The sequence below is a fragment of the Triturus cristatus genome, chromosome 6, assembly GCF_964204655.1.
Source record: "Triturus cristatus chromosome 6, aTriCri1.1, whole genome shotgun sequence".
Lineage (NCBI taxonomy): Eukaryota > Metazoa > Chordata > Amphibia > Caudata > Salamandridae > Triturus > Triturus cristatus.
This window is the reverse complement of record NC_140589.1, coordinates 202,116,327-202,128,746: the sequence shown is the minus strand read 5'-3', so window position 1 is coordinate 202,128,746 and position 12,420 is coordinate 202,116,327. Positions and strand designations below refer to the sequence as shown.

The 12,420-nt window shown below is 48.8% G+C and overlaps 1 protein-coding gene across 1 annotated transcript in view; it reads right to left on the bottom strand.

Moving 5' to 3' along the window:
• CDC5L (cell division cycle 5 like) overlaps nt 1-12,420 on the bottom strand; it is a 211,680-nt gene that overhangs the window by 72,081 nt on the left and 127,179 nt on the right. Inside the window, exon 12 of the mRNA XM_085610524.1 lies at nt 10,738-10,818. Within this exon, the coding sequence (XP_085466650.1) occupies nt 10,738-10,818 (81 nt within the window). The remainder of the gene's footprint in view (nt 1-10,737; nt 10,819-12,420) is intronic.

Genomic DNA, 12,420 nt, shown 5'->3' with positions numbered 1-12,420 from the left:
TACACCCTGAGCATCAAATAACTACTGAAAAACAATAATAATGATTTTATCAACTTTTTCTTAACATGTTTTTTAGTGATGGCCACAACCTCGATACAGCAGCGTAAATGCAAAATGACAGCCCTCCATGCAGAATATGATGGTCTCTTGAGACTCTCACATTTCACAGATATCCATTGGCAATGGGCTGAATGGGGACCTATAGGAAGCTGGCTTTATATATACTATACTAAAGTGGGGTATAGAGTGCACAGAGTCCAGTGGAACCCCAAAGGTAGGCAGAGGTAAAGTTGGATAGCACCTCACTCTCTGTATGTGGTAGTGTGGTCGAGCAGTAAGGCAGTATCAGAGGACAGTGTTAAGCATTTGTTGTACACACCCAGTCAGCAAATGAATTCACACACTCAAAGACTTAACTTCAGACCAATTATTTTTGCATAAAAATATTCTTTTAGTTATTTTATTTTCTAGAACCAAGCAAGCCTGGCACAGGTAATCAATAAATACTTTACAGTAGTAATGCAGTTTGTAAACAGTTTGAATTGTAATTGTATATGCACTTTGTTTTGACTTACAGTATGGTTGCAGAGAAATGCAATACTTTGTAAATACAGTACATAGACTTGAATGGGCTTTTCAGTAAAATACCAGGTAAGTTACTTTTTGAATTACTTTTCTTACACAGAGTAGTATACCTAGATACTACTCTGGGACATTTCCTGTAATCAGGTAAGTAAAATCGTTTTTGTTAAACAGTACAATTTCAAAGAATTTCTTTAGCTTTTCAAACTCCACACAAACTTTTCCAAGAAAGACAGTCAATGTTTTCCTATGGAGGAAAATAGTGTATTGGTTTAAAAACAAGTATTTGGTAGTGGGAGTTGAGGTTCTGGGGGTAGACTCAGGGGTCCCCCAGGGTCAAGGATGCACTCTTGTTACACCCTCAGCAGCACTAGGGCGGCCGGGTGCTGAGGCCCCATGTTATCCAATGGGGCATAGCGGGCCCCAAGTTGGTGGCTGCTGACTAGCAGGCCACTTGGTTGTGGGAGCAAAGCTCTTGGACTTTAGCTCAGGGCAAATGGGGAAACAAAGTAGCACCAAAGGTGCACCCTCAGCAGCTTCTAGGACGGCCGAGTGCAGGGTGCTGTTTCGACGTCGGGCGCCCTGTTGTTTGCAATGGGGAACCTCCGGTTTACAAAGGCACTGCAGGCTTGGGGATGAAGGTCTTCTGGGTGCGACCACCACTTCGAGAGGTAAGTTGGGGGTTGGTTAGGCACCGTTGGTTTAGTCACCCAAGGCTGTGGCGCGGCAGGTGCAGGGGTGCCTTTTGGGGTCGGATCTTCTTACCAGCTCCTGGTCGCGGTTAGGGGGACTTTTTCGGATTTAGGCTGCAGGCGTCGGCTGGAGGATTGAGGCAGGTCAGGGGTCGACAGATCTTAGGTCAGGATCGCCGAGGGGACCTTCTCATGGTGTTTGCCCACTCTAGATCGGGTCGTGGACGGCGAGTACAGAGTGGTGCGGATTCACAGTTTCCGGCCGGGGCCAGAGGTTGCAGATGAACAAATCCGGTGTTCACGGGAGACAAAGTGTTTGTGATTGAACGCAGGTAGGTCCTCCAGGGTTTTTGAGGTTGCTGGCTGCAGGACACCAGGATTTTGCAGGAGCAGGTTTGAGGTTGAGACAGGCCGGTAGGGCTGGGGCCACATCATTGGGCGTCTTCCTTGTTAGCTTTGTCACGGCTGTTCGGTACTACTTCTTTTCTTGTTGCAGGTTCTTGTCTGAGGAAGCAAGGTTCAGGGGTGACCCTAAATACTAGATTTAGAGGTGTTAGAGGTAGGTAAAAGGTTGGGACCAATGGGTCTTTTCCCTGGGGTTGGTACACCCCTATTATGCCACCCTCTTGTGGGAAGGGGGCATATGCCAGTCCCTGGTTGACTGGGTCCCCCCCATCTGCAAGATGGCAGGGACTGAGAGTTGTGCTGCACCTTGCCTCCCCCACCTGAGGGGTGGAGTTGGCAGAGGTGGGCACATCTCTCTTCCTCACTTGTTTTTCCCACCAGTTCTCCCGCCCAAAGTGGGGGTCAGAACCAGTGGGGAACAGTTGCTGAAAGCAGCAAGTGGCCGGGGGAAGCTCACAAAGGCGGCAAGCCTTTGAAGCTTCCCCTTCGTGGACCCTGCCCATCCTGAGGGAGTAGGCTTAGCACCTCTTCCCAGGATGTGCATTGTTTCAGGCCCCCGAGAGCAGGAGGCTCTCGACCCATGGGTCCAGTTTTAAGTCTGGTGGTGGTAGCTGAAAGCAACCACTCAGCTAGGACACTAGTGGTCAGTTAGTGTTCAGGGGGCATCTCTAAGATGCCCTCTGTGTGCATTTTTCATTAAATCCCACACTGGCATCAGTGTGGGTTTAATGTGCTGAGAAGTTTGATAGCAAACTTCTCAGTTTTCAGTGTAGCCATTAGGGTACTGTGAAGTTCATAATGACAAACTCCCAGGACCATATACTCCTAATGGCAGCACTGCACTTGCAATGTCTAAGAATGGACTTCGACACTGTAGGGGTACAGGGCTCATGCACCTGTACCCTCACCACTGGTATAGTGCACCCAGCTAGAGGGGTGAGCAGGAGCCCAGGGCACACTCAATCAAAGCACATCAGCAATTCAGCAAAAAGTGGGGGCAACTATGCAGAAAGAGGGCACTTTCTTACAGGACCTCATGAAAGGTTAGGGGACCCTGAATAATCCAGGGCTGCACTGCAGGGCCCCATATCATACACCTACCTCTACAGAGGCACTATGCTTCAAACACAAGCTGGTGCATGCAAATCAGACTGCTGTGTTTTTAGGTACAGTGTGTACATAGTCCACAGTCCCCAGAGGTTTGGCAGAGGCTAACGTTAGATATAACCTTACTCTCTAAAGTGGTAGCTTGGTCGAGCAGTAAGGCAGTATCAGAGGACAGTGTAAAGCATTTGTTGTACACACTCAGTCAGCAAATGGTCTCACACACTCAAGAACTGAACTCTAGGCCAATGGTTTTTGTATAAAAATATGTAGTTTTATTTTAGAACCAACAATAGGTATCAAAATATACTTTCTCAGGTTGAGATGCTTTAGATAAATACTTTTCAATAGGCAATAGACTTTGGAATATAACAGTTACAGTGGATGCAATAGGCAACACAATTTCAAACAGAATAATACATTGAGCTCAATGGGAATTTCTAGTTAAATGCAAGTAGTTACTTTAAGGATTATTTTTCTAACCACAGGACTGGATCCCGGATTCAGTCCTGGGACATTTCCTGTAAACAATTGAGCAAAGGCGTTTTGGTTACAGTAGTGATTTTTAAGCAATATTTTGGTATTTTAAAAGTTGACACTTAGAAACTTTTTCTCATAGAATCAGGTTATCCTACGGGAGAAAATTCACTTAGCAGGTAAGTGGGGTTATTGTTACTTTTTCTAACGCAGTGCTGGATCCTGGATCCCGCACTGGTGCATCACCTGTAAACAGTTGAAAGAATGCGTTTTGGTTATACAGGCGATTTTTAACGAATATTTGTAAGTTTACAAAATCAACACTTAGAAACTTTTTCAGCAAAAACCAGGCAATGTTATCCTATGGAAGGAAAATTCAAATTATAGGTAAAGTATGTTCTCGTTACTTTTGTAATCCTGTGCTGGGCTCCTAGGTTCAGCACTGGGACATCTATCTAAAACAGGTAAGTAATTACGTTTTCACAGTTGGTGCGATTTTTAAAGACTTTGTAGTTTGCAAAAACCGACACTTTTTGCTTAAGAAATTTCACAGAAAAACAGTCAATGGTTTCCTATGGAAGAAAATTGGGTTAGCGGTAAGTATGGTTGTAATTACTTTTCAGGGTCAGTGCTGGGCACCAAGATCCAGCACTGGGATCTCTCCTGATGTCAGGTGAGTATTTTCGTTTTCGTTACACGGTTGATTCTAGGTGAATATTTTAAAGTTTAGAAACTCAACACTTGGAAGAATTTCCAAGTGAAATCAGTCAATGTTACCCTATGGAAGAAAAGAGTTATCGGCTTTAGGGTAAGTACTCGACTGGCAGAGTTAAGGTTCTGGGCAGGGGGCCCTTGGTTGGTGGCTGCTGGCTAGCAGGCCATGCGGCTGTGGGTCACTTGCTCGGGGAAAATGGGGAAGTAGAGTAGAGTACAGATTGCACGGCCAGGGGCACTTGGGCGGCTGGGTGCAGGGTGCTTTTGAGCCGTCGGGCGCTCAATGGATTGCAATGGAGAAGCTCAAGAACGAACAAAGGCTGCAAGCTCGGGGACGAAGATTCTTCAGGTGCGACCACCACTTCGAGAGGTAAGTTGGGTAGTTGGATGATAGGTAGGCACCCAGGAGTTCCCTCTGAGCAGCTTTTGCCTGGTTTCTCATACCAGGTAACTAACATTGATGGCAAACAGAACCGTCATCCCATGGCAGAGGTATGTCTCAGCTGGGGAGGTGTCACTGGCCCTAAAAGGGTGGCAGTGTCTCCAACCTTGCCTGTGGACTGCTTACTGGGGAATGACTTCGAACTCTCAGCTTGGGCTGGAGTTGAACAAGACACCCATTCCAAAATGGTAGGCCTTTCAAAAAAGGGTAGTGGGGTTGTGCCAGCCACAACCCCTGTCCAAGTAGATTTCCTCCCTGAAAACGTTGGAAGGGCAGTGGTAGCCACAGCCCAGGCAAATACAGACTTCCCTGTAGAGATTGGCAGAGCTGTGACAGTCACAGCTCAAACCCAAACTGAGTGCCTCCCTGAAAAGGTTGGCAAGGCTGTAATGGTCTCAGCCCATACTCAGACTGACATAGGTGTAGTGAAGCCTAAAACTATGGATCACTCCACACAAACAGAGAGTAGTGGGGAGGAAGAAAAGTCTCCCTCTCCCCAGACATTAGGAAAAGGCCAGCCTCCTCAGGGATCTGACCTCACCCCTTGTGAAGGAACTGCCCCAGAGGTAGCCAGGCCTGGCCTGGCAGAACCTCTGATGTCAGTGGGACCCAGTCTGGTGCAGGTAGCCTGCCTCTCTCTACCCTGCCTCAGTCAGCCCAGAGCTGCAGAGGTCAGGGAGGCCAGTGGACCCCAAGAGGGCCCCTGTCCACAAGAACCCCCCCATCAAAAGAATGAGGATTGCCTGGCTAGTAGCCCTAGCCAGGTGATGGTTAAAAACATTCCTGAGGGATCCCCTTTACAGGTAGTTAGGGACCTCCCCCAGAGGGATTCTGTTGGGCACAGGCAAACATGGGACCTTAGGGCCCCAAACCTGACCTGTCCCTCCAGTAAGCCCACAAAAGGGACCCAGCCTCCAGCTTTAGGTAGCCAGAGGCTGACCCTGAGAGCACAGTGCAACTCAGTTAAAGAAAGAAAGGCATCCATGGTGGAGGATGATTGGAGGAAGCTGAGGCCTCACTTTGAGGACACTCACTTCAGTACTCCATCTCAACACCAGCCTTTTACTTTGCAAAGACACACCCAAGGTAGAGATTCCCTATGGTGGAGACCCTATGATACCTTTAGGATGAGGGATCGCTTAGTGGACCATGAGACAGGGGGTAACCATGCCAGTGAAGGTTCTTCCTTATATGGCCACTTAGGCAATAGAGGCTTACCTTGTCAAGGCCAGCCTTATCTCCTTTCGTTTCGTGGAGGGGGGGGGGGGGGGGGGTTGTGTAGGAAGGTGGATATCTGACTATGGTTACCCCCAACTTTTTGCCTAGTGTCTAGCTGGTTTTTCGACTTAGTTGGCCTGAGATCCTGACATTCAGGGTCTCAGGCTGTCTGCTCTCTCTTAAAAATGGACTCCATGTACCCTAGGTACATACACAATTGGTAAGGATCACCTTATTGGACCCTGTACAGTGTACCCTAGGTACCCAGGGCATAGGTGTACCCTAGGCCTCCCAGGGGCTGCAGCATGTATTATGCCACCCCTGGTCTGGCCTTCCAATCAGACACAACTGTCTGATCACTCAGCTGGGGCAAGGTCGTGTAATCACCCCTTGCTTAGGTGTAGTATTCCTATACCTAGCTTACATATAGACACATGTGTACCTATCAGCCACTCCTATGGCAGGCCTTAACAATCCTGGAGGCAGAGTGCTTGGTAACATGTGAGATGGTGCTCTAGCATGAGCTGAGCCTGTCTGCAGCTTGCGGAACCATGTCCTTATAGCTGTTCTATGATATAGCCTACCATATACTCTTAAAGTGCCTTATAATCTTAAACGGTTATGGTAACTATGGTTTGGCTTTATCAAAACATGTCGTGTAAGGTGTCTAACACTTTGGAATAATACCCCCATCCCATTTCTGGGGATGAGGATATTATCCCTCCCTTCTAGAGGGAGAAGACATGTTGTAACCTACTTACCCGGTTAAAGTTAACCAGAGCCCCAGCATCACAAAATGGATGCTGCTGCCACAGACACGAGTCTGACCTCCTGCTGCTGGGAGTGATCCCGGCAAGGGAGGCTTGGACAATAGGTTTCCTGCCTTGGGAGGAGCGAGCACCACCCCAGACAGGCCTTAGTGTATTGGGGCAGGGAGGGATGAAAAGAAGGAGACATGCCTGGGGCACACAAGGTGTCCCGTGCATAGTCCAGTTCAAACCGGTGCTGGGGCTCTCCAGCCCCAGTCCTGGCGCGAAACTGGACAAAGGGAAGGGGGTGTAACCACCCCCCTCCCAGGTCCCACCCATAAGGCGTGACCTAGCAGGTAACCCAGCCCCCAAGATTTGGATAAGAGTGGTAGTTGGGCCACAGGAGATTAGATTATCCTGAACCTGCAACTTGAACAGAAACTCTGGACCTTCGACATTCGACGAAAGAAGAAGACTGAAGAATCTCCCTTGTGGCCAAGGAGTGGCTACCCTGTGCAAACAGGCACCATCAAGAGACTACCCTTTGCTTTGCTGAAGTTCTACGAGGGACCGACTGCAGAGCCCGACCAGAGCCTTGACTTCCAGACTTCTCCGACCCTGATCCACATCCACAGCCGAGCTGAGATCCGTGGAGGCGACGAGAGACGTGGGACCGGCTACCTGGGAAAAGTGGCGAGTATCTTCCAGCGCAGCTTCTGAGGTACCCTCGAAGTTGTGCACCGGGGATTGATAAGCCCCAACCTCAAGCACCATCTGCACCGAAGATCAGCCCCCCCACACTCCACGAGTCCTGCGTGGGGCCCTTCTGCATTTTCCTGCTTGCCGCGCCTGTCCGGTTGCTTGCTAGTGGCCTTTGTGACGACGCATCCAGAAATCTTCACTGCTGGTTTGGCTCCTCCAGACTGGCTCCCGCTTCCTTGCAAAAGAGAAGCACCCCAGACCTTCCTGGTCTGCACCAGAAGCAAGTCCTCCGTTCTTCGTGGGTTCCGCTTGCCAAGGCTTGGTGAGTCCTAGTCCAACTTCGACGCCGCCGACAGCAAGAGCCTTCGTGGGACAGCTCGCCTCCTGGTCCTGGTCGTCCTCGACGTTCCCTGGTCCTTGTGGCTGCAGCGACAAGCTTCACCTTCACCTGCAAGCTTCACGACATCGCCTGGTTCCTTCCTGGTTCCACGTGGTCACTGGCTAGTGACCTTGACTCTGTCCCTTCTGCTTGCAGGTATCCTCTCTTCTTGATCCCAACCTTGGGATCCACCGGACACTCTTCACTGACTGCCTGTCAGCAACTTTCCTTCAGGCATCCATAGAAGTCCACGACGAAACCCGACGCAAGTTCACACCTATGCACCTGCAGTCCGTGGGCTAGTTAACTTGGGTACTTCGGTGCTCACAAGGGTAGTGACTATCCTAGGGTCTAGTTTCCGAGTCTCGACTCTCTAGCTGCTTCAGAAATGTCCTTAAACTGTTAATTTCTAACAACTACTATTTCTATCGACTTTTACGCATTACGCGTGAGTGTTTCCACTCTGCACCTGAATCCCGTGGGCCTCCCACTTCCTAACTGTTGCTAGTGCAGTGTAGCCCCAGCGATTCCCTAGGCCTATCCTATTTCCGTGACAGTGGTCCTTATACCACTTACTTAGTATATGGTTTGCGTGGCCCCTAGGGCCTAACTGTATTACTTACCTGTGTGACTTAATGTATGCTTAAATAAGACTGTGTTGTACTTACCTCTAATCTCATAAAGAGTGCTGAGGGTTTGACTAGAATAAATACACTTTATTTTATATATATATATCTGTTGTGGTGTCCTTTCATTTGGTATTCAAGGGATTACATATGGTATCACAGCTGGCTTCACATGCCATTCAGAGTTTAGCCTAAGACTGCTCTTGTCCATGCTACCACTAGGATAGCTGGTCTATAAGGGTGACTTTACAACCAATCACGATAAGGGTTGTTTGGACTGATATAAGGTGTACACTAGAACTAGTGACATCATACATCAGGCCAACTTCTCACTCCCTCCACCCCGCAGGACCCCAACTCCCAGCAGCATTCGTTACTGGGAGTAGGATTCCTGCCGTTTTCCTACCGCCAGCCCTTATTACAAGGTGCCTCCTCCAGCATCGTGGGATGCGTGAGTGCAGAGCCCAGGCCAAGTACAGACCCACCCGTGCTCATCAAAGCCCAGAGGAGGCTGGGCCACCCCTCTTTTGTCTTGCCCCATCTTCAGGTACTGTGCCTGCCCCTTATCCCTGCATCGCCTGTTGTCCCTATCCTTGTGCCGCCTGTGGTCCCTATCCTTGTGCCGGCCTGCTGTCCCTGCCCCTGTGCCGGCCTGCTGTCCCTGCCCCTGTGCCGGCCTGCTGTCCCTGCCCCTGTGCCGGCCTGCTGTCCCTGCCCCTGTGCCGGCCTGCTGTCCCTGCCCCTGTGCCGGCCTGCTGTCCCTGCCCCTGTGCCGGCCTGCTGTCCCTGCCCCTGTGCCGGCCTGCTGTCCCTGCCCCTGTGCCGGCCTGCTGTCCCTGCCCCTGAGCCAGCCTGCTGCCCCTGAGCCAGCCTGCTGCCCCTGAGCCAGCCTGCTGCCCCTGAGCCAGCCTGCTGCCCCTGAGCCAGCCTGCTGCCCCTGAGCCAGCCTGCTGCCCCTGCCCCAGGACTCGGTCTCTGAGTGGATATAATCAGTCTGTGAGTGAATACCCTAAATGCTTAACACACCCTCCCTCTGTTTAAGACCAACTGCTCGCCCACACTACCACCAAGAGAGTTGTTAGTACTTACCTAATTTAGCTTCTGCTATACCTCTGGGGACTCCCTGGACTCTGTGCACATACACCTTACTTTGGCATAGTATATACAGAGCCAGCTTCCTACACCCCTTCAATGCCAAAAACCAACTTCTGCAACGCCATGATCAACTTTGTCAAATGGATGAGACACAACTGCCTCCAACAAAACTGAAGTACTGATCTTTGGGAAGAACACTTACGTATGGGACCACAACTGGTGGCGTATAGAATTCGGACCTACACCCACTCAGACAGACCATGCACGCAATCTCAGAATCATCCTCGGACCATGAAATGACAAGTCAACGCAGTCCCCTCCTCCTGCTTCCACTCGCTTCGCATGCTCCACAGAATCGTCAGATGATTCCCAGCCAACACCAGAAGGACCATCACTCAGGCCCTCGTCACCAGCCGCCTTGACTATGGCAACGCCCTCTGCGTCGGCATCTCCACCGAAGACTCCAGACCATACACAACGTTGCAGCCGCCAGACTCATCCTGGACTTCCCCAAACGAAGCGACACCACACCCCACCTGAGAGACCTCCACTGGCTCCCCATCCAAAAGAAATGCCAGATTAAGATCCTCATGCACACCTACATAGTCCATCATGACCTAGGACCGGCCTACATCAACCATTGACTGAACTTTCACCAACCCTCTAGACACCTACGCTCCTCTTCACTCACCCTCAACCCCCCCACCCTCCCCGCATCTGTCACAGCCACAGCAGTGGTCGTTCCTTCTACCACATTGCTGCAAAGCTCCGTACAACCCCTTCGATGGCAGTTCAGAAAGAGACTCAAAACCTGCCTCATAGACAGAGACACAGCGCCCAGATACCCCTAGGGTTCAAAGTGTTGTGCTTTATAAATGCTGTTTGAATTGAAAGGGCTTGAAAGCCATGAGGGACTGTTTTGCAACCGGAAAGTATTTTCACTCACAATAGTCTCCTACATTCAAACCTTTAACTCCTATATGCAATTCAGTACTGAAAGCAATTCTTTTTAACTCATTTTTCGGAGCAATGGCAAAGCCAAAAGGACACACTTTAATGTGGTAAACGGCATATGTGCATGCAGCAATCAAACCGTATTTGCGAATGCCCATCTTTACATGCATTGGGACATTAAAGCCAGACCTACTGGCTTTGCCACTGCTTGTTTTGGTGTGGGAAGCAAGGAAAAACAAAATAATCAATCACATAGAATAATAGCACCCACTGAAGATCCTCATGAGAAAGGGACCATTTACATTATGCACTTCTGCTTTACGGACATATCTAAATGCAACACCACATCCCCAGCGACAAGGCAGGTGCACCACACTGGCCCTCACAAACACCACTTAAAACATTCGACAAAGGCGATACTGTGAATATACAGTGGTCCAATTATACACACAAACCTGAGTAGCTTCTTACAAAACCATACAAGAGAGTACTTGGGAACCACAACAGTGTGTCAAACTCACAGAAATATGACAATGCAATAGGCAAGAAGAGGATTTGATTATTACTGATATTTCTATGTTCGATTTGAAAAACTTACTTCCGATGGTCGTGGCAAACCTTTCTGGATAGCCTTGTGCCTCTGTTTCAGCTCCTTTGCACGTTCTGCATCTCTGAGCGCCTAAATTCCAAAAATAGACAAAACATTACTGACTCTGCAGTGCTGGAGATCAGAGAAAGTACTCGTTACAGTGAGCGAAGAGTAACCCTATTCACACACATTGCAGTTTTCAATGACTCACAACCCACAGTTATGACATCCTGACCAAAAGAACAAGTTCCATACATTCGATATTGTTCGTTATGATGGATGTGATGGCTCCTCCAAGTTCTTTGAACCTAATTTTCATGCAGCAGACTGAATAAAGAACAATTTACCGTAGATCCCCTTTAGCACCAGGTGGTGCTGGTTAATGTAATCTGAGGTGTCAGCAGGGCAGGAGTGACATGGACCTCCTTATATGTGATACCACTGCGCCAGCGACGTTAGTTGCGCTTTGAACCAGGGTTCCTGGAAGTAATGCAGAAGTAGCCAACTTGCCTTGCAAAAAACTGTACATGGAAATCTTCTGTGGCTCATTTCTTTCCAATTCGAAACAGATGTTTGATACATAATGAAATCTGTCTAAAGAAAATGTTACAAACTATCTTCTACAGATAGGGTCAATTACATTAAATACATTTTTATAAATATGGAAATTTGAAGTCCAATGAATATGGTGACTCAATACTGTAGGAAAGTGCCCGGTTTTGACATGGTCATCCCCACTTTTTGTCTAGTATTTGATACAATTTTGACAGAAAGTGCACTGGGCTCCTTCTAACTAGGTCACCAGAGCCAGATTTCTTTCCGTAAACTATACAATTGATTCCCCAATTGACAATACCTTGAGCCCCCCCTTTTAAGTCCCTAGTGAATGGTACCCCTGGTACCTAGGGAAGGAGGCTAAAGAGGGCCCCTAAGAGCTGAAGCATGCATTGTGCCACTCTAAGGGACCCCTCAGCAAGCCACCAAACTCATGCAGACTGAATTACAGGCTGCGAGTTTTGGTGTGGGCAAAAGTGAAAACACGACATGGCACACAGACCTTTGTACCATGCTTGCAGACACTGCATGCAGTATAGCTAAGTCACCCATACAGCAGGCATTACAGCCCTAAGGCAGTGTGCAGTATACTAAATTTGTTCCATAGGTCACTTACTGGTCTATTGCGACCTATTGTAAAACTATTCTTTGGGTCTGTGAATTTGAATGAGCTTTTATGGATATTACTACTACTACTACTACTACTACATTTGAGGAGACATCTGCATGAGCAGATATGCCCATGTGATGGCCAGTTCAATAACTACCAGTGCAAGTGACCAGTGAAGTAATTTTAAGTACATGTGCTGGGTACTGGTCAAAAACGAGTTCCACCGCTACATGAGGGCTTCACTGAAAATGTTGGTACATAACATCTAGTATTATTAACCCACACTGATTCTAGTGATGGATTTATTAATACAAGCACCCAGAGGACACCTTAGAGGTGCCCCCTGAAAACCTATGAACTGGTGTACTGGCTGACTGGTTCTGACCAGCCTGCCACCACAGGCGAGTTTCTGACCCCCAGAGGTGAGGGCCAACACTCTCAGGAGGTCAGGAACAAAGCCTGCTCCGGCAGAGGGTATTACACCCCTCCAGCAGGATGATCTGTAAATTAGCATTCCAAGGCAGGGA